The sequence below is a fragment of the Nomia melanderi genome, chromosome 14 (assembly GCF_051020985.1).
Source record: "Nomia melanderi isolate GNS246 chromosome 14, iyNomMela1, whole genome shotgun sequence".
NCBI classification, from domain to species: domain Eukaryota; kingdom Metazoa; phylum Arthropoda; class Insecta; order Hymenoptera; family Halictidae; genus Nomia; species Nomia melanderi.
Genome location: NC_135012.1, coordinates 8790741 through 8813282, shown reverse-complemented (window position 1 = coordinate 8813282; position 22542 = coordinate 8790741). Strand labels below are relative to the sequence as shown.

Below are 22542 nucleotides of genomic sequence, written 5' to 3'. Positions count from 1 at the left end.
TGTGTGTTTTGTAATGGAGAACGATAAAAAATAATTACGCGTACATGTTTAGATTGAACAAACTGTAGAGCGTGATGCGGAACACTGAAATTAGCCACGGGAAATTGATAGGGAATGTTAACATTGATAGAGTCTGCCTTCTTTCGATAGACTTCGTTCACGACCATTATATCGATCCGACATTCCCATTCGTTCCGAAATAGTTCCCGATAATTAACATAAACCAATCACTTTAAACTGCTATATCGCAGAAAATCGGAACGTTAAAGTATTAAAAAGAATCTCCATTAATCAGCGAAGGAATGCGATTCAAAAAACGAGGATGTCTTCCATTAAAAGCCAAGGAATAGCTAATCCATTCTAATCAATAATTAAGAAACTCATCTTACGATCGCGCCGATCGGAGACGTTCATTTTTCAAACGATAATTCGCTATCGGGGATTCATCGTCGCTGTATAATTCAATCTTGAAAGTCGTCGATTTATCAAATCATCGGCGCATCAAGAAATAAAGGAGACGATCTCTCTAAAAACCGTAAAACCGCGAGAAAGTAAAAAGAATCCCAAGTACGTTCCAGTGCATCCTACAACAAAATCGCGAGACAGTCCGCTATCAATGTTCCCCATAATTCCGTCGTAAAATTTCCGTGGCCGGCGGCACTTGAAACGAGAAAGAGAGTCTCTCGCGTGAAAACGGCAGTCAGTTCGAAGAAAGGAAAAGCACACGCGGCGAAAACCAATGAACAACGAGAAACAAAAAGGGAAGAAAGAAAGAATGAGAATCACATGAGAGGAGAGGGTCGAGAGGGAGGGTAGAGAGAAAGAGAGAGAAAGGGTGGAAGAGAGGGAGGGAGAGAGAGAGCGCAAGAGAGAGAGAGAGAGAGAGAGAGAGAGAGAGAGAGAGATAAAGAGAAGGAGAATAAAAAAAAGAACGGCGAAAGAGGGGAAAAGAAAACGTTCGGATCGCTATTAGCGGCGAGAGACCCCGAAGCGGATCCGCGGGGATATATTTACTTAGTTTCCTCGTATCGAAGCTCGCGGGGACTGTGGCATCGCAGAAGCACGCCGCGATATTTTCTCGAGAACATCTTCTCGGCGTACCGTATGACGTATGCGTATAGTATTATCTGTGTTGCGCGGGTCAAGAACCCCGAGAGACGACGTATCTGCATCTCCTCGCATCGGTGTGCGTGGGCCGCGTTTGCATTTGTGGCCCCGTGACTCTAATGTGTGCGTGCCTGCCTGCCTGCCTGCCCGCCTGGCTGCTCGCTCGCTCGCTCGCTTGCTCGCTCGCTTACTCCGCTAGCTGGCTAGCGCGCGAGCACCCGTCCACATTCACTCACTCACCATCTCACTCTCTCTCGCTCTCTTTCTGGCTGTCTCTCTCTCTCTCGCTCTCTCTCTCTCTCTCAGGCTCTCTTTCCCTTCCTCTTGCTCGCACCATCTCGTTCTCCTTATCACTCCATCTTGCTCTCTCTCAGGCACACACACACACTCTCTCTGTCTCTCGCTCTCTCTCTCTCTCTCTTGTTCGTTCTCGCGGTAAGCGCGTGTTGTGAAGTCAACGTATTCCGATATGCGTGAACCATGGTCAGTGTATCTCGGGTACAGTCGCGGATTCAAACAGTCGGCGAAATTGTCGACGATCCGACACGATTTATCGAAAGTCATCCAGTTAAGCCGACCGCAATGCTTCGCACGCATCCCGATTCACACCCGAGACGCTCCTTTAAAGCCTCGTCCCGGCTGCTCGCGGATATCGCGATGTTTCAAAGTAAAGACACCCCTTAAGTGTCGCCGGATGATTTTTCAGGCCCGTTTTCGATATTCGGAAGCGGAACCTCGCGTATGAGAGTAACGTTTCGCAACTGCGTGTTGATATCTAGTCGCGGAACGATAAAACTGCGCTTCGGTTGCCGGAAGCTTTTTAGTAGGCTCGTCGCTGACCGCGGTATCACGGAAAGTGGCTCAATAATTTACTGGCGAATAATAATCTTGGAAAAGAGGATCGTATTTTGTTACTCAAGGCGGTATAGCGGCTCATGATCGCGATTTTTATCGAACGATTCGTTCAGGGCTCTTTTGATGTTTGAAAGACTCTAAACTTGTCGGTAGAATTTCGCGGTAGGAGACTAATTCGCGTGACTAATTCGCGAGATGCTGTTAAGAAATCAGGATTTTCCGCGAGCCAAGTCTTTTTCCGCTGCCGGCAGAAACTGTTTGGAAGTATTGTCCGGCGTCGGTCGGCCCAAGTGAATGACCCTATTTATCGGCGCATTATGCACTTTTATCTCGGTCGCCTCGTCCCAGTTATTTATCTCTCCTCTCCGGGAGCACGGCCGCGGAGTGCAAACCCGGAGATCGCGAGAGAACAGAGAGGCGAGGTGAACCGAAATAAAGAAACGGGAATCGAAAGAACGGATCGCTCGCTCGAGCGCGAGCGAGCGAGCCGGTATCGGTATCGTCGGTTTCGTTCTCTCACCTGCAACTCGTTGACGAGCTTCTCGGTCAGGCTGGCGTCGTGGGAGTCCTGGCTGGTCGCGCCCGGACTCAGCATCGAGTTCTGGGAGTTCTGTTGCTGGTTGGTGGACATGTTCATGCCGGCGAGGGCGCCGTTCTGCGCGATGCTGCCAGCCATGTTTAACGCCTGTTGCTGCAGATTCTGCGTCAGGTTCTGAGCCTGTGCCTGCAGGTTCTGTGTGAGGTTCTGCGCTTGTTGTTGGAGCGCCTGTTGGCTGAGACTTTGTCCGAGGTTCTGGGTCAGGTTCTGGGCTTGCTGTTGCAGCGTCTGCGACAGATTCTGCGCCTGGCTCTGGATGTTCTGTTGCAGGTTCTGACTGGCCTGGCTGAGGTTCTGAGGCTGGTTGAGCAGCTGTTGCTGTTGCGGCGACAGGCTGGGCGTCAGACTTTGCGCCAGGTTGTGCTGCAGCGTTTGACCGAGGTTCTGTTGCATGTTCTGCGTGAGCGCCTGTGTCAGCGCCTGTCCCAAGTTCTGGTTCAACGCCTGAGCCGCCTGGACCGCCTGGACGGTCAGCGACGGGCTCGACGCCTGCGACATCGTCTGTTGCGCCTGGGCCAAATTGTGAAGACTCTGGGCCATGCTGGACGCGATGGCGCTCTGATGATCCGCCTGGGGAGACGGGGTGGTCGGTGCCGGGGAAGACTGATGCTGCGCTGCCTGAGTCGTTTGCTGGCTCATGGACATCGCGTGTTGTTGTTGCTGCATCTGTTGCTGCGGACTGGCCGTTGGCCCTAATCCCGAGTTAGCGGTTTGCTGCACCTGCGACACGCCGGTCTGCTGCTGCTGTTGTTGCTGCTGCTGCTGACCGAGCGGGCTATGCATCTGCTGCACTTGCTGTTGGTGTTGCTGTTGCTGGGTAGAGTTCGAGATAGGACTGTGCTGTATGCCGGGCGAATGCTGAGGCGGGCCCCGCTGAGGTTGCTGCCAGTAGTCGGACATCTTGAACACATGCTGTCGCAGCGCGTGAAGGTTCGCGGCCGCCGCAGTGACGGCCGACGTTTGAACCTCCATTGGCTCCGGCTCGTTTTCGAGGTCCGGTTCCGGCGAGCTGCAAGGATCCTCGTCCTCCTCCTCGTCCTCTCTCTCGGTGATGTCCTCGTCGTCTTCGTCGTGGATCCTGACGGATCTGTCCGGCTCGGACCCGGCCGCACCTCCTCCAGCAACACCAGCAACACCACCGCCACTTCCACCGCCGCCAGTTCCGCCACCGCCACCGCCACCTCCACCGGCTCCACCGCCACCTCCTCCACCTCCTATCCCACCCCCCGAATCGCCAGAGTGGAGATGATTCCCGGGGTGATGCTGATGATGATGATGCTGTTGAAGGTGATGGTGTGGACGCGACTCCGGATTTTGGCCCTGCGGCTGCTGATGTTGCTGCGGCTGCTGTTGTTGTTGCTGTTGCTGTTGATGATGTTGTTGCTGTTGTTGCTGCTGCGGCTGCTGCTGTTGTTGTTGCTGCTGCTGCTGTTGATGGTGATGCTGTTGCTGGTGATGGTCCAAGCCAAAGTCGGATTGGGCTTGCGTCTGGGCACGTAGGTCCAGGGCCGCCGTCGCGTCCGAAATTTTGAGGCCTTCGCGAGAAGCCCGGGCTACCCCCTTCCGGCGCAGCTTGCCCGCTTTTTCGCACCCCTTCCGGTAAGCAGCTCGACGGCCGGCACACTTCCGCGCTCGCCGCCGTTCCTTCCTATCTTCGCGACCGCTCTATCGCGCTTCTTTCCCTTCTTTCAGCCCAGGATATCGCGTCCCGATGGGACGACGATCTTCGCTCGACGTGGGCGGCGGGCAACGTCAGTTACTCGCCACCTGCTTCGACTTCCCGGGCCTGCTGCTGCTGCCTCCCGCTACCTGGCTCATGAAACTCTTTCCCTCGGTACACCTCTGTTGTCCTCTTTCTGCTGCTCTCTTCGTCTCTCGTCCCGCTAACCTCGGGGCTCTTGCTCGTCGCCTGCTCTTCAGCCTCTCGATTTCGTCTTGTCCGGTTATCTCTGGCTTCCTCTTCTCGCGTGGATACCACCGGCGATCGTTCGTTCGCGACGCGATCGACGGTTCCTCCGGTCTCTTTCGTTCGTCAAATCCGTGTCTCCCGTACGGCGATGGTGATTAACGTCACACGTCACTTGTCTCGTCACGTGCGTTTACGCGATTTGGCGATTCTTCCCTTGATCGTTATTATCGTCAGTTGCTCCTCTTCTTTTTATCTTGCTTTAATTCCTCCTTCCTCTGGTCTGCATTTACGTATACGTATATCGGTGTAAGGTAATGTGTGTGTGCTTTGTCTGTTGTTCGTATGACTGTGTGTGTGCGTGTGCGTTTGTGTGTGTGAGTGAGATTCGTGTATTTTGCGAATCGATGCGCGCTCGAGCGGACGTTCTCCGACACTCTCTGGAGAACACCCTATTTCTTTCGTCTATCTAACTTAAAGTCTATCATACACTTAAGTTCAGGTTAAAATTCAGGATTGCCCAGCCCGGACGGTGTGAACGAGAAGGACAGTCGGTGCGGACGCGAAATCCTCTTCTCGGTCGAAGTACTGTGTGTCGGCGTGCGTGCGCGTTTTTTTTTCAGATCTCTTTCTTCCCTTTTCCACGCTGGGTCAGAAGAAATCCACACACTAAGCGGAATGATACTGCTCGTCCCGTTTTGCCCTGAGTAAGTTCGTAGCCCCGTTATGTCGATGTGCGTGTTGTATGTGCGTGTGTGCTGGCGAACGCGAGACGATTGAAAACGCTCCGCTCGTTCACCGTGTCTGAATGCGTGGTGTGTATGATTCCTTTATAACCGGGACGGCAGTTCTATCCACCTCGTGCCGTAGCGATTTCGTGTAACGCGCGTGTCACTCTCCGGTGTATCCGCACAATTTTCCGTGTTTCGCCGGGCACACGCGTGTGTCTCGTGGTACCGCGAAGCTGGACGCGCCTGCTTGGCTAAAATCGAAGCCGCCGCCAGCTGGTAAACGTTTCCCTATGATTTTCCGCTCGCCGCGTCTTCTTCCGCAGGCCTCCGCTCGCGCCTCCACTCGCACGACGAAAAGATTTCCCTTCTCCGTGTACTTCGTACCTCGAATTATGCCGCGAAATCGCGTCCGATCACGACGACTCCTCCTCGAAATGCGACTCTAGGGTATCTTTTAACTCTTTAAAAGAAATTCTATTTCGATTATCGATTAACCGCTCGTCGTTACCGATATCGTCGATGGTAGTTGTGGTTGCTTCTTATTATCGTTTAGGTTTAATAATATTGCACTTAGGTACACTCGTTTTTTGAACACACTGAAATATATATGTATGCGGCGCGAGGTTCTCTCTTAGCGAGCTTCTTCTTCTTCTTCTTTTCTACTCCACTTCCTAATCTTCTGCTTCTTCTAGCTCTTCTTGCTTTCGGCTTCCTTTCACTGTACGCTCACTTCTCCGCTTCCGTTTCTTCTTGCTACTCTTCGCTTCTTTGAGATCCGTATCTCTCCTCTATTCCCGGTTCTTTCTGTTCTATCTCTTCTCCGACGATAACACTGTCTCTCGCTAAACTTCTCGCCTCTGCTTCGCTCTCTTCGCTACTCCGAAATCACTCTCGTCGCAAACCCCGCTTCTTCTCTACGCGTCTTCTCGCTTTCGCTCTTCTTTTCCTCTTGTGTTCCTCCGCTTCTTCTGCTTTGCTCGTCTTATTCTGCTTCTTCCGCTTTGTCCAGTCTTCCTCTCCTGCGCGGGAATCTCTTGCTGCAATGCGTCTCCCGCTCGAAGCTGCAATTCAGAAAAGAAAAAGAGACGCTACATTTTTTTTTGTCGCCGGTGTCGCGGTCATCACTACTCGCAACATTCACTAATGAAAATATTCGTTCGGAATGATCGTCTCGCACTGGACCGCGGCTCCCGCTTTTCGCACTCGGCTCGCTGTCGTTCGGACAATGCATGCAACTAACGGTATTGTTCGTGAAAGATCGAAGGGTCGAACGACTCCGACAACCTCGCACTGAACCCGTTTCGCGGAATCGTCCTTTCATGCGACACATTTTGCCACCTTTTCACTAAACTATCGCGGCCCGTCGACTTCGACTCCTATTTACACAACCTGTCGGTTTCAGATCTGTCAATTGCCCGGTGAACGGAAAGTAGAATGCTGAAGAAATCCGAATAATCGAAGTAAAACGAACACCTATACACGAGAGGAAATGTTTTAGGACGTGTGACAGGGAAGTCGGAATTTGAACAGGAAACTACACAAATTTATATTAACTCCTAACACGAGAGTTCGGTTTCAAATCCGTCGACTGTTATCGGATCATCGAGGAAACGGAATAAAAGAGAGACCCTCTGACAACTGAACGAAGATTCTTGGAAATATTTAATCGAACTTCGCACTGGAGTTTCGAAGGAGAAACCCGGAAACGCGAATCACTTCGTCGACTACTATCTCCGGTGAGCGTTTTGCACTTTACGAATCTCCGAATAGCTTTCACGATCATTCGAATTTCATTTCCATGAATTATTCCTTTAAGATTATTCTCAGAAGACACGTGAATCGGGGAACGTTCTGCCGTCGCGTCACACACGACCACCGTCAGGCAGATCCTTACAGGAAAATCAACCGGAATATTTCGGCAAAATTATCGAACACAATTTCCTTTTTCAAGGAAGTTACGATCCTGCAAATTTCAAGAAGCTACAAGAACTTCAGTCGTCCACCAAAATTACCGCCAATAATTTCGAACGTTCTCAACGCACAAACTTGTCGAATTAATGTGTCCCAGAGGCTTATCCTCGTAGTTTTAATCATTTTCCAGACGAACAACCGGGTAACTCGATGAATCTTTCATTCGATCTCGAATTCGACGAGATCACCGCTCGAAGAAGACGAGATACACGTACGTGAAACCTGTCCGTCACGATTTCCCATCACGTTTCCAGAAAATCTTTCGAAAGATCTTTCAGTTTGACACATAGACACGTCCTCCGATTTCCTGATTTCGTTACAGTTCAGGAAGATCGTCGATGATACTTCAACTCGCGGCACTGGACAGACAAGAATTTTCCTGGTCACCTTGCGAACGATCGTCCCCATCGTCGACGCTACCCGCGTGTTCGAGCGTTCGATTTCGCGTGATTCCGAAGAATCGTCAACGTATCCTCGGGACTCGATCCCGTGACGAACACCGGTACGGCTCACGGTCCCGGGGCGATCGACAGCGCGATTTTTCGTGTTTCGGCGAAACACTGCATCCCGATGGCGGGATTAAGAAAGGTTCGAGCCGTCGAGGATCGCGACGAAACACTGCTGACGACGTTGACGTGTACCGGGCATGTCAGGGAACCGGGATGGAGGGGGTGGATCAACGGTGGTTGGCCGAAAGTGGGGAAAACTGACCAAAATCACGAGCGAAAAAAAAAGAAGAAGACAAAAACAAGAAGAGAAACGATCGACTGGATCCCGTCGGCGGTGCGGTGTCACGTCGCGTGGTAGCCGCGCACAGAGGACCGGCGAGAGCGGATCACTTTTCCAGCTAAGTCGGGAGAACACACTTGACCGCACACAAAAGGGTCGAAACCGTGGCGAAAATCCAAGGTTCCTTACGTTCCGGGTAAAAATCGCAGGATTCCCTCACTGTCGGAGAGTAGAATATTCTTCGGCAGACAGGATCGAGACGGTGAACGCGAGGATCGTGTGTACGAAACGCACTTGATCTCGTTCTCTTCCGATAGCGTGCACGTAGGTACTCGGCGCGTCTATCAGTCGGCGAACGCAGCACGGCGAAGTACGTTGTTCCAGTGTGGTATCCGGGTAGGTAGTCGCGAAGACGAAGGAGCACGACGTGCGAAGGTAACGGCCGACGAAAACGACAACTACTACGACGACGACGACGACGACGATAACGACGCGTGCCACGATCGAGGAAAAAGCTCTCTCCTCTTCCGCGTTCTCGAGTCCTTGACGGAGGAGGAACCGAAACTGACTCGGGTCTGCGGCTCGCGAGAAACGCTAAGTCCTTCTCCGTCGGCGGGGGCCGGTGGTGGCGCGCTTCTCAGACCGCGTGCGTCTGACTAAAAGCCACCCCCTCGTGCCTTAAAGAACGCGTGTTCTGGGTAGGGGCGTTGTCTTAGGTGGTGCGCGGTCGCGAAATTTCTGGCTGCCTCCGGCTCCGTTTCCCGGCACGGTTTCCCATGTAAGAGGCTCCCGAGCGGAGGGTCCTTAGGACCTGGGCCCCGGCCCAGGTCACCCTCGACCGACGTCCAACCCTTGACCGGTCCTCCCACGGCCAAAATCTACCTCCGAGAGGACGAAAAACTGAGCCTTCCGTAGGACAGGAGTTTTCAAGCCACCCCTCTTTTCCTTCGCCCCCACCAGTTCCGTACGTCGAAGCGCGCGCTCTGTCTCCCCCTTTTCCTCAACCGCTCTCGCCCACCCTCTCCGTCGCCCCCTCCGCCCTCTGCCGCTCCTACGGCCGGCAAGCTTCCCTCCTAGTGGGTAGGGGTCTCTCCGCTAGCCGACTCCACTGGCGTCTCTTACGGGGGTAGCGTTCTAAGGGGTGAAAAAGGTAGAGAAAGAGAGAAGGAGAGAGAAAGCGTGCGCCTAGCTAGCTTCCTCTCTTTCCCGCCTTTCCCTCCTTTTTCTCCTTCTCGTGTAATGTCGCCCCTTCCCCCGCGCGTCTCGGTCTCACTCGATTTCACCGTTTCCTCCGCTCGTTCTACCCTCTGCTACGCCTCCCACCTCGAGAAAACACGCGCTCTCTCTGTCTGTTTCTCTGCTCCTCCGACGGCTAGAAGCCGGCCCGCAAGAACCCTCCGGTCATCCTTGTCCAGTGACGCTTTACCTAGATCGCAACCCTCTCTTCTCGCGCGACTCGATTCGGACTCGCGCTCGATGCACATAAACACGCCGCCTTCGCTTTTCGACGTTTCGTTCTTACGCGATTGCCCTTGAAAATTCGACCACCCGCCCCGACCACCCCCCTCCCCTTCGGACGGAAGAAGCGCAAAGGCGCAACCCTCGGCGCGTCACTCCGTCACTTGCTTCAGTTTCGATTCAAAGTTGCCGCGTACTTCCCGCCGTCCTCTTCGTTTCTTTCTCGACACGCACCGTTCGTCGGTTCCTCCGCGTGCGAACGTCACGAACCGACGAATTCGACTGACCGAAAAATTGTTGTCGGGGGATCCCCGAGTAGTAAGGGGGTGTACCGGCGGCAGTCTGAGGTACGAATAAAAAGAAGGGGACCCGCGCGTCGTATAAAAATGGCCTCCTCCCTTATGCTACGTATGGCCGCACACGCGTGACTAACCAGAACGAGGGGGAGTGTGGGACGCGCTTTCTTTTTTAATCCCTACCCACTAAGTTCGACCCTTCCCTCTTCCTTTTTTTCTATTACGTACTCCGTGTAACTGGTTCTATCCTGAGAAACATTTACCCTTTCATTCATCTACTATCGTATCTATAATCGATTCTCCCGGTATAAGACTGTTTTCCGAAAGACGTTCGCGATCAATTTCCAGATCGAAAGATGGATCGTCGACCTCCAGGACGTCGACTTTTCAGCGGAGCCGGCGATGCTCGTTTCGCAGCCTCGGCTGGTCGATGGTCATCCCGCTCGTCTTACGCACCCTTCTCGTCAAACAGACGGCCCCTTCTCTCCTTCTCGACCCCTCTACGGCCGTCGTCTAACGTGCGTCCAACCCCACCACCGCATCGAGCGTTTCCATCCCTTCCCGACTCGGCCAACGTCTTTCCCCTCCACTCGTTCTTCCGCCATCCCTCTCTTTCCTTTCCTGGCTGTCACTTACTCCAGCCGGTGAACCACCCTCCTTCGCCCGGCGCAGCGGAGAGTACGGGTCTCCTCTGTCCTTTCCTCTGCCCGGCGTTTCCCTTCCTTCGGCGGTCGGTCCGCTTTCTATCCCCCACGCGACCCCCACCGGCGGCGCAGCAACCCCCACGCGCCGCTTTTTTACGCTGGCCTCGTCGTTTTTTCCACGTGTACGCCACGTGGAGGCGCGGGTCCACGGGAGGGCGGAGAGAAGCGCGCCGGTTTTTTTCACGCGGTCACGGTTCTCCCACCACCGACCGACTCGTGTCACAGCATCCACCCTCGGCGACTACCTACCACGAGGCGCGCGTTTCAGGCGAACCGGCTCGCGCGAGAAAACGCGTAACCGCCACTTGGACATGTCGCTGACCCTCCCCGTGACGTGCACGCTCGGAGAATTTGTTGGCGAAAAGATTCCGGTTGGATCGATCGAATTGACTTTGCGGTATGTTGGGTTTTGGGCAACGACGAGGCCGGTGATGAGGTACCTTGGGAATGCTTTGTTATGTAATACGAAACTTCGGAAATTCATGAGCCGAATTGGAATACGGGTAGATCGAGCGAGTTCGATAGATCGGGCACGATATCTACAGGCGAATCTGACAGATGTCCGTAACCGTGCGAACATTTTTCGGCCACGCATCTGCATAAACACGCGAAACGACCGCGCGGGGGAGGGTGCGTGAAAAGAACGGCCTGTACCACGATCACGATCGAACTTCCGGCCGCGACAGGCTGCTACCGAGGTAGGAATTTGCGCAGGAGAAAGTACTTCCTTCCTATTTACCCTTGGAGTATCGACTCGTAATTCTTGCGTAGGAATATTTGATTTTTAGTTGGACACGCGTTTACGTGTTCATTAAAATGCTTATTTGTTCCGTAATGTTGGAACAGATTGAAGCGGCACAATATTGAGGACTTGACCTGGTAAGGTATTCAGCTTTTTAGGAAAACGGAAACTAATGGAATTTCCATTAATTGAATCGGATTTATTAATTTTCGCTGATCGAACGATATATTAGATTATTGGAGAATAGACAGAGAAGATAGGGACACTTTGATCAGCTTAACGACTGTCTTCTATGGACAACTAGTATCCATTTCAGAATCTCAAGATTACAGACTGCGAGTGTGGATATACATGCAGCATTCTTTACTGTTCTATTAAATGATAACCTTTAGAAACCTATTTCCAAAGTCTAAACGATGCATATTTAAACAGTCCACTGATCACCTATTAACTCAAGTGTTCCAAACGAGTTTCAAGAATCATTAAACCACTGGCCAAAAAGTTTAGAAGAAACGGTCTAATCAGATTACAAGCGAAAGAGTCCAACTCGCCGATTGGAGCACGGTAGACCGCTAATCCGTCAAATCAGAAGATCCTCAGCACCAGCTATCCACCTACTAATCCGTTATCTCCGATCGAATGACCGGCTACAAGTCGAGTTACCCGAGGTTATTTTTCAAGTATCCCAGGTAACTTTTGCGACGGGGGAAAATACGCACGAATTTATGGACTGGGGCGATAAGTGCGCGGGATGGGCAAAAAGCGGCAAAGGGAACCGTGCAAGAGCCCGGGGATACGGGGGCAGTGGGGGAGGGAGACGCATTGGGCAATCGAGGCTCGTTTTAAATTACAAATGAGTAGCGGCAGGGTGAAAACAGGTGAGAGTCGGGGCCTCGTTCACGAAGGGTGGGTGGATCGCGAGCTGCATGCGCACATATGCACCGGCCACCGAGCGACCAATTGCACCTACGTACGTGCACACGTTCATGTAGCATTTTAGATCCCAATCCCGATCCCGATTCCCCCGATCCCCGATCGGCAGCTGGAACCTCTCCGGCCGAACCAACCGACACAGAAGAAGGATGTGGAATACATGCACGCGTACACGTACACGGGAACGAGTCGCGAATCGAGCCGGGTCGGGTCTGGCCGAGCCCGAAGTCGGTGCATACGACGTGCACGTGCACTTGCATCTTGGCGGCCAGTTGTGTCGGCGCGATGCGGCCGGCCCTCTCCTTCTCCTGCCGCGGCGTAGACCGGCCCGCTCTCTTTCGCTCCGTGAATCGACTCGATCGACTCCCCTGATAGAGAACGCACCGCTCCGCGTAGGAAGACATTTGTCTTCTGGCCCTGATCTTGCCTTCTTTCTTTCGATTGTCCGCCTCCTCGCCCGAAACCAGACCCCTCCTCGCTCTTTTCCCTCTGCACAGGTTCGACCGTTTCCCTCGATACTCTTTGAACGCTACATGTTTCTACCGCCAAGTATCCGCCTACTGCTCGGTGTATAGAATTTTATAATAGCGCGATTTTATATTTCTTTTGATCTGGTCTTTTTTGGAATGTAGAGTCAAGAGCTCATTGTCGCGAGCTTCTTTGGAGGTAGACGGTTCGAAGAGAATGATGTTGGAACGAGTTTATTAAGAAGTACAAGATTGGCAGCGGCGAGGAAAGAAATATTCTTGGTTGCTGATCGTGTGAAGCCGCCTCGCCGGTTCATCCCCGCGCGAGAAAACCACCCCGTGGTGAGGTGACGCCTGGCGGCGAGTCCGGGAACAAGGGTCGAAACGAGTGCAGAAAAGGGTGACTCGTTCCTTAGGTTTCTGTCCCGGCTAAACTTGATGGGAATATCGATCGGTTGGGTGACAATGCGATCTCTCTCTTCCGACGAGTTTTGAGGAGATGAATAAATCCGACAGGAATGTTTTTATTTATTTTTTTACTTTATTTCGATATTGGCCATTTCGAAGTGTGAAACTTTTGCCGAGCCGATCGTGATGAAAATTGTTGGGACAAGCATCATGCACACTATCGAAACTGCAATCCGGATTAAGAATTCTAACGGTAGGAGTGCTCGGCAGTAGGATGAAATGAGCGACGCGTCCGGCGCATTACGCAATGAAAGAAACAAATGAAGCTTAATAGAAAAACTGCCCGCGCTAGAAAAACCATTCCATCGTGCGCTTAGTACAGCTACGGCAGAAAGTGCACGCGCTTGCGGTCCCTACCCTTCGGCTTGTAGAAACGCTCTCTCAAATGTTTAAACGAGAAATGAAAATTTTGTCTCTTTTCTGGACAAAATTAAAAGAGAAAAATCATTATTGCTTTTACTCTTCCAGGAATTTAATGCATTAACTCTTTATGCTTCGAGGTTTCTTATTATTTTTCGCTGTTATTATTACTTTAGATACTTCAAAACTTATGAAACTATTTCGGAATGAGTGAAAGATGAAATCGGTTGTTCTCTCCTTTATGTCTCATGTCGTCTGTATATCATCTTCTGTAGGTATATTAAAGTATCACCTATCACTACAATTTTACTATCAATCAAATAGGCTTACATCCAGAGCAAAGGTAAGGTGAACAATAAAAATGAAAATTCACAAAATTCGAGACATCCACCCAATCCCAATCACTAACTATCCCGAAACGACTCTCAATAAATAACGTTGCGTAACAAAACATCCTCCATTCAACGCCAATATCTAACCCACTCTTCGCAAAGTTCATCAACTGAAGAATCCATTGACATAAAAGCCCATTCACCAGAAACGCTCGACTTTATTAACTTCCCCGACTTCATGGCACAGAAGCAATACACGTATTGCGACTTTCTGTTCGTCGCCGGGTTCCATAGAAATTTCCGCAGCAACGAGCCAACAGAAGAAGATTCCCTGGCAACGATGCCTCGCGAGGCCAGCCTATGCACCATCGGCTTGCCGGGCAAGAAGTAACGGATAGACCGCTCGTGCATCAATGATTCAAGAAAAGGCGGGCACCCGACAAAACGGGCGCGCGCCGCCGCAAAATCCCTCGGAACCTCATGAATTTGTCAATGCTGTGTACGCGGCCTGAAAATGGTGGAGAGGAAGGCGAGGGGAGACGAGCGGGGGGTAGACGCAGTGTTGACCACGATCAACAAAATCCGCGCGATGTCCACCGAACGTCCATTCGGCAAACATCGTTCCGTCCACAAACCCCGGTCACAGGGATTCGAATTTAATCGAAAATTTCAACAATCCTGCGCTCGCTGGCCGGTACGCGCGCGTGCACCCACGGCTGCGTGCGTACCATCGGGACGGGGAGAAGAATCTCGGCGAGAATCGGTTTCCAGTTGCACCGGAAAAGGAGGACGTTTTCGCGCTCGACCGGCCCACGTCGATTTCCTATTAATTCATTCGCGACGGGGGAAATTTGCGCGTGTGTACGCGCGATCGCTCGTGTGCGTTCGTCTGTTTGCGCGCGCGTTGCCCGCTCGCCCCTCCGGGTGTGGGAGATCAAAGTGTCGGGCGAAACTCGACGCGCGACGAGGCCGAGGAACGCGTCGCTCGCATTTTTCCCGACTGTACCCACCACCGTCGTTGTCTGTGGCTATGTCAATAGGAGCCAATCTAAGTACATATGCACACACAGATGTAATGCAGCGCGCGGCGCGGCGGTGCACGCTGTGCAGGCCGTGATGCAATCGTGCCTCGTGCCTCTCGTACAGTTTCGACATTCTCTTTGCCCCGCGTTTCTCTTCGCAAAGTGCGGCAACGAGTGCCGTGGCAGAAAATTGATGCGCTTCGATTCAGACACAGTTTCGTCCCAACCGACTGTCTGCCTATCTGTCCGTCTTTCTGTCCGTCTGTGTTGGTTCGCTTGTCCACGATCCCCGATTTCCGCTTCCACTTTCCGGGTCCTGGATTCGTCCAGTCCGACAATCATCCGTGACTGTGGTAGATAGGATAGACGGAGGTAGTCTTTACACTATGCTTCCATTTTTTCGCAGGCCGGAGAACGTCTGATAAGATAGCGGCCACGTAGCCAGGATCAAGGTGACTGAGATAGGAGCTAACGCTTCGGGTCAGATGACCGTGACGTAGACGTGCTTGTAGAGTTTCTATTGCGGTCTTTTGTTTTTCATGTTTTAGAGAGTTTTAAGATGCTGTTTGGGTATGAGGGTTTGGATAAAGGGGATGATAGTTGACTGTGACAAGTTTGGGAGATTCAGAAGAGAATGAGCTTAGTCATTCTCTTGTGAATGATAATCCCGCGAAGAATGATTAGATTATGCTACTCGAGATGACTTCTTGGGTCACGATCGAAATCGCTGTTGCCATTCGTAATTTTCCTTCAGATGTAATTGAGCAAAGATTCTTGAGAGTAGTAGTTTTAGAGAAAAAATAGTTTGAGGCTAGACCAAGGCAAGGAATTCATTGAACCGATATGAGAGTATGATCGAACTTGGCAGTGAAGCAGTATAAAGTCTAGTTGTACGTGGACTAAAGTCTAATCCCGCGGTGAATGGGCATACGCGTTCATACATGGGTATACATGTAATGAGATTCGACTATAGGTAGTCGAATGTCACAGCGCAAAGGTTAAGCCATGATCAATGACCCTGTCGATCATTTCAGCATATGGGAAGAACGGAAAGAGCCCTCGCAGCAATGGTGTCAAGAAGCAATAGATCTGTCTGTTCTAGTCGAAGCGCAGCACGAAGAATCCGAAGAAGAAGTGGAAGAGATAGAACAAGTTTTCTTTCGTGAAAAGTACCATCAGAGCCTAGCGTAGGAGTCACGACGACTTCAAGTTCAACAAGCAACGTTTGTGTCATCGACGGTATACTAAATATTTGAAGTTGACTATTCCTACTTTAGATAACCACGAAAGGGAACTATAAACTTTGCATGATAATCAATTACGGTTGACTAAGATAAATTGATAGGACAGCAAAATATCCCTAAGAATTCTTAGCAACAATGTTATCTCCATTGCAGATAAAAGCTAGAAACCCGAAGCTCCGCTCAGAATCTTTTAAAAAGTTCCCTCCCGACCATGACCACGGACACTGTCGCCCGTCTCGCTGTGGGGAACAACCGATTCAACGGGTTCTCCAGCTAAAATCCCAAGAAATCAAAGAGCCCAACCACTCTAACGATAGAATCAAGGCGCATCAGCAGGAAGTATCGCGGGGCTTCGAGTTTCATTTAAAATCTCGCGTGCAGCAGTCATCGAGCGACGGTCAACGACCCCCGGCGATGATTCGACTCGCGCACCGGGGGCGAACGATGCGATTCTTCGATCGTAGCCGCGAGTCCAGGTTCCGATTCCCGTTATTTCGCGAGGGTGGAATAAAAGAGGGTGGGCGCGGGCGAGGGGGGCACAGAGCGAGAGAGAAACATGGAGACGGGGTGGCAGGCGTGTGCAGGGGGAGGGGGGTGGGCCGTTAATCGCGGCAAATGCGAACGGTCTGGGATGGAAATAGCCGGTCGGCCGAGTCCGAACGATCGAGCCGAAAGTTCGGGCGATTTTTTGGGGGCCGAAATGTGCAGCCCGGCGCGGTGCCGGTCGGTGGCGTGGTAGGGGTTGAATTTTCCGTGGAAATCATCGACGTGTCCCGGGTCATCGACGAGCTCGAACCCGGAACACGAAACTCGCGCACACACGTAGGGGCGCGCGGGCGCGCGCGAACGCATGTGCACGTACACCAGTAGCCAGCGGTGGGATGGTGGTAGGCCGGTGTGTCTCGTATATCGGGGTGGTGGTTCCCGCATAGAACGCCGTACGACGGCCTCCCATTGGCCGGTTCGGGGGTGGCTCGCTGCAGTCATCGATTCAGGCAGTCATTGGCTGACTCGGCCCCGGCCGCCATTTTGAATGACTCCGGGATCAATACGCAGGGTGTGGAAAAAAAATGCATGCAGGCCCGCCACCCTCCTTCGCTTGGCGAACCCTCCTCTCTCTCTCCGGCCGCCTCTCTCGCTCCAGCTCTTTCTCTCCCGCTCCTCGGGTCGGTCTCGCACTCTCGCTCGCCCCAGCAGTTCATGCTACCGCCGACACCGAGTTGCATCGCCTCCTCTTTCCACCGAGGGGGCACCCTAACGCCTTTCCGCCCCTGTCCACCACCCCCTGCTGGCATTCCCGGCGCAACAACGCCGACCATCGGCGAACCCAGCCAAATGGGATGATAGACTCCCGCTCGCGCGCATTTCTACACGTAAACCATGCAGTTACCCGGCGATGCTCGCGTGTATGGAACTCGCGCGCTCGCGCTCGCCCGCTCCCTCCGAACCGCCGCCCCCCGGTTTTCGCTCGAAAATCATCGAAAAAATGCCTGACGGAGCCGGGCTGTTGCCGGTGTGCCCCGCAACCATCGCTCAACACACCCCCTCGACCCACCCCCCTTGTTTCCTCCTACGTCTCCCGTTCGTATTCCGTACGTGGAACGCTCGCGTGTTGCGCGTCGCTACATTGCATGCGGCGGCCGGTTTTCAAGCCAGGCCTTGGCGAAATAGGAAATTTCAAATCGAACCCCTGCACTCCCACCCTCCTCCTCGTCGCCTGCCGTCCTCCCTTGTGCCGCCACCCCCCTCGATCATCGGTTCGGCTCCCGGGGCTGGCAACGGTGCGTCATCGTGGACACGGAAAATAAAATAATTTCGAGCTGCCCGTGCGCTCGCTCGCTATTTTTCTCTGTTACCCCCCTCCACCCCCACCGCCCCTTTCCCCAACGAAAAAGCACCACCCTCGCTGATTTTTTTCATTCCGCTCTATTCGCTTCGACGCGACCAGTCCTCGACGATAAATTCTATCCCCAGCGAGATTCGCTGATCCCGTGTTTCAACGATCCCGATTATCTAACTTCCCACCGTCAGCCTCGTTAATTTGTTTTTTTTTTTTTGTTCGTTCCGCAACAATTTGCCTTTCATTCCGGTTGTTTCCCGTTTCGTTCTTTTTCCTCTCGAATGCGAAATCGGTTTTATTGGGGATGGAGGGTGAAATTTTCGAAACTTTTCGAGTTTCCGACTAGTCTAACGGAAGAACGTCGGTTAGATCGAAGAATGATCAGTGGATTTTGCGTGCGAAGATGCAAGAAGGAGGTTGTTCGATATTATGGGACGATCGTCCCAGGGCCGGTGATCGGTCGCGGGGCAGGTAGCCATCAGGCCGGTCCGTGCCGCTTAATAATCTGCGAATTATAATGATAATGCGCGTAATGGCAATACTACGGGACCACGGTAGCGATTACCGCGTAGTTGCTATGATTACGGACACTCTCTCGCGTTTAACCGATTTACCGTAATAAGTGTTGCTACAGCCGCGGCGAGGCGCGGTGCCGCACGCACACGAAAGTGTACAATTACGGGGAGGCGAACTTTTGCGGCCGCCGTTCGCGAGGCTGGGTGTGCCGGTTTCCGCGAGGGGATGCGATCACCGCGACACGTAAGACAATGCGGGAACTTTGAGCCGGTTTTTGAATGATTTCGATGAGGACTAGCGGCCTATAACGATTCAGGACGATCCGACAGCGAAACAATGAAAGAAATATGGTAAGGGTTCAGTGCAAAGTTCGACTTTGATATCAGAATCCAAAATGGATGACTTTCTTTTTAGAGGTGGGTCTGAAAGAAGCATGCAAAGTTTATCATGCAAATTAGTTAGTTAGTATGTTCGTTGATAGAGTTACTTACGTTTGGAACCGAACTAATTGAAACAAGGACATAAGGCTTCTCTTGGTAGCAACGACTTTTAGATCACATTTTTAGTTATTAAGAATTTTATCGTTTTTTTTCATTTTTTTATCGCGCGTTTAAAATTTACGTTTAAAATCTAAAGTTTCTCAAAACTTGTTAAAAATATACTTTAGTCATATCTTTACAATTTACTTTGTTAGGCGTCTAAAGTGTATTTTTTGTATTATTTTTTTCCCTTAATTACTCTTGTTTCTTTCCCCCCTGTTTTCTCCTGCTTTGTTCCGTCGACAGTGTAAGTAATAACTCTTCTTTCTCTCTTAAGGCAATGCTTTTTTTGTGTTTAAATTTCGTTTCTTCTCTTTTTTTTGTGCTTTTTCTCGATATTTTTTTCTCTGTTTCCCTTCCCTTTTTTAGTTTCCTTGGTTTCCTCTTCTTTTTCCGTTTCTTCGTCGTCTTCTTCTGCTTCTTATTCTTATTACTCTTCTTACTTGTCGTAATTTCGAAATGAGGAACGCTCGAACGAAAGCTTTGGTTTCTAATTAATCGAGTCCGGTTTCGGCAGAAACTTAAGAGGAGTTGTTCAGACTTTGTGTTCCACAAACAGAAATCGGTGCGTGTGTTTCGGAAACGGCGAAATTAATTTTTCAATGAAATAACTATGACAACACATAACAACACAGTGCGACGCGTCTGAAACAGAAAGAAGACCCGAGGGGGCTTGTCGATGATTTGCCTTTTCTCTTGTCCCACGGAACGGACACACGAGCGGATTTACGCGACCCGAGGATCGACCGAAGGACCGAGAATCGTCGAGAAATTTCGCGACTCCAAAACTCGGAATACCGATCAAAAATCATCGAATCGATCCTAATAGAGGCCACCCCGACCCTAACATCCCCAAAGAAAACCGAAAAAAATTGGGAAAAGAACTCCGAAGAAAATTTCCAATCGAATTTCCGGCGTCATCGATAGAAGAAGATCATGGGCGTCCGGTATCGAACGAGGTTTCCACCCCCCACCGCCCCTCACCCACCTCGTTCGCCGAGGGGTAAGTAGTCGGCGTCAAGGGGTTCGAATTTCCCGCGGGACGAAAGGAAAAACCTTGGTTATAAGAAGGGGCCCACGTGACTCGAGGAACGAATGAGCGTCTTTGCTGCCCCCGCCGCGGCCACCCCCTGGCCGCCCCCTCCAGCTCCTCGTTCCCCTTCTGGGGAGGCGCGCGGCGTCGCTCCTTGCGCGTCGTGGTAAGACGCGTCGGGACGCTGGTTCCGTCCTTCTCTCCCTCACGCGCTCCTCTCTCGCCCATCGGCGTCTCGCTCCTAGCCTCTTTCTCCTGCCTCGCTCCTCGTGCTTTCCCGGACTTTTCTCCCCCACGTGCTCCTCGCGACCCGCCAGTGTCTGTCGGTGCGTCGCGGGATGGTGATCTTGGGTAGAAACCGGTCTCCTTGTTCCGCCGCCGCCTCGCTCCTCCAGCACCTTGGGCCGCCGGCTTCCTCTCCTTTCCCGTGCTCTCTCCTTTCCCAGGTCGTTTCACCTTCGTCCCGCGCCCCTCGTTTTTTCCGCCGATCTCACCACCGGTCGACCCGAAACCGATCCCCGGTCCTTCTTTTACGCGAGACTCGAACGCGACGCGGCAAACCGCCCCCCTCCCCGCCCCCTTCCTTCTAGATTGTCTCTCAGCGACCGGCTCCCTCCGATCCCGATGACGACGACGGGGCTCCCGGCGAGGGCCCCGGCCTTAGAACGAGCACCAGACGAACCAAGGCCGCGCGCGGCACCCTTGCACACGATTATCCGCGGTGTCGCGATTACGAAACCCGCTCGTTTCAGGAAATTTTCGGTAACCTTTGATAGAGGCATTGCGAGCATCCCCGTGTCTGAGTAGCAACTGCGCCGTGGCCCCGTGCCGGGCACCCCCACCTCACCTCCTCGCCGCCTCTATCGCACCAACGAGCCACCAACCCTCTCTCGGACGCGCGGCCCCTCGTCCACCCCCAACAGCCCCTCGGCCCTCGCAGCCTCTCGCTCGCCCCGTCGCAGCCCTCTCAGCCGGACCTTGTCCCGCCAGCCGGCAACCCCCCGGTCCGCCCCGCATCGAACACGACGTGCCCCCGTTCCCGCGCCACCCTCGCGGGCCAGCGCTCTGCTAAACTGCCCCATGCGCTGAAGCGCAGTGCGAGCCGCTCTCCGAGTTTGCGTTTTGCGCTGCGCAAACCCGACACCCCGCGCCAGGTGGACCGACCGTGCACGATCATCCCGTGCACTCTATGGTCCTTCCCGATGCGTTTCACTCTCTTCCACCTTTCGCTTGATCTCCCGTTCTCCGTTGCTCCGGGTCTCTGATCTTTGTCGGATCTTCCGCCTGCCTCAATATCTCTGTCTCTCCCTCTTTCTCTCCCTCTTTCTCCCTCTCTCTTTCTCTCTCTCTCTCTCTCTCTCTCTCTCTCTCTCTCTCTCTCTCTCTCGCTCTCTCTCTCCCTCTCTCATTGGGTCTTTAAGCGATGTCGTCTTTAGGGACTATCGCACGATTTAGGGACATCAACGATATCTCCTGGATGATTCACTTTTCGGGGGTTCATTGGCGGCATCTCACCGACAAAACGCGCTTATGGGAGGGCCTGTTCTGGCTAGCCGGACTCTCGGCGGCCGGTCCTTGACGCTGGTTGCTCTTTCGAACGTTATCCGGCCACCACCGACGCGTGGTTCGTTTTATCGATTGTTTCGATTGGCACGCCGGTAATTCGGCTTGGACATTTTATGACAATTCGTAATTCAGCCCCCAGGCTGGACGACGCCTCGCTCGGTACGCTACGACCGAGTCGCGGTCGTCATGGTCCTGGAGGAACGAATTGTGGGGTTTCGATAGGTTTTTGCCGTGACTTTTCAACGCTCGAGCGGCAGTCGCTAGGCGAATGCTCATCGATGACGTTGGGGGTGGAGAGCAGCGAAATATGAAACGGTATTTTACACTGTATTTTTGTATAATGTTTTAAAGGTAAGATTAATTATTCGATTTAACGGTGAGTAATGGGATATTTTTAATATTATGTCCTCGTAATATTTATAAGATATTATAGGACGTTTTAATTGTTCCGTACGACTGGCATTAAACAACCAGACAGACCAGTGTAAATTCGAAGATTAAATTAGTTAAATTCAAAGTATAATTTAATTCAGTTTAATTTAATTGCAACTTTAATTGAAAGTTTAAATACAGTGATATGGAAAATTTGAATTTAAATTGGAAAAAGGACGAACAAGTAATATTGGAGCTGCAGAACTTTCTGATTTCCCTTATATCGGTATTAAATAAAATAAAATAAAACTTTGGTCTTGCAAAGAATGGTTCATTAAAAATTTAATAATGTTTGACCTTTCATATAAAATCTCGTATTTATTATTAAAAAATAATTTCGTACTTTTACAAAATATTAATATAATATTAGTGTCCCCACAGTCTTCTTTGATTTCATCCCGAATTTTTCGAATAAAAATAGTTGAAAAATCAACTATTAATTTAATGTCGTTCCGAAAACTTATTATCCGGCCACAAAAATTTGTCGTGTTTTCGAAAGAACCCACCGGTTTTCGACTTGAGCTCCAAAATTCCCCCGAAAAAGCGCCTACAAGCTAGCCGAGGATGCTATTGTTGACCCTTCCGGTTGTTTGAACTGCGCGAACGAGCAATCCACGCGATTCCCCAGCCAACGGACTCGGCCGCCTCTAAAAAATCGTATTTTTCAAAAATTTTCCCGGCGGCGTCGCGTCA

At 51.8% G+C, this 22542-nt stretch overlaps 1 protein-coding gene and 1 long non-coding RNA gene across 18 annotated transcripts in view; both read right to left on the bottom strand.

Moving 5' to 3' along the window:
• dati (zinc finger protein datilografo) overlaps positions 1–3895 on the bottom strand; it is an 87797-nt gene extending 83902 nt beyond the window's left edge. For all 17 annotated transcript variants that reach the window (XM_076373931.1, XM_076373924.1, XM_076373935.1 and 14 more), the window contains exon 1: positions 2483–3895. In XM_076373931.1, the coding sequence (XP_076230046.1) occupies positions 2483–3532 (1050 nt within the window). In that variant the 5' untranslated portion in view covers positions 3533–3895. The remainder of the gene's footprint in view (positions 1–2482) is intronic.
• A 2237-nt stretch (positions 3896–6132) lies between these two features.
• LOC143175301 (uncharacterized) lies at positions 6133–20656 on the bottom strand. Its single transcript, XR_013000093.1, has 3 exons — positions 20619–20656; positions 18771–19463; positions 6133–6258 (listed from the first exon to the last, which is right to left on the bottom strand). It is a non-coding gene; the product is annotated as an uncharacterized LOC143175301 (long non-coding RNA).
• Positions 20657–22542: the final 1886 nt, after the last annotated feature.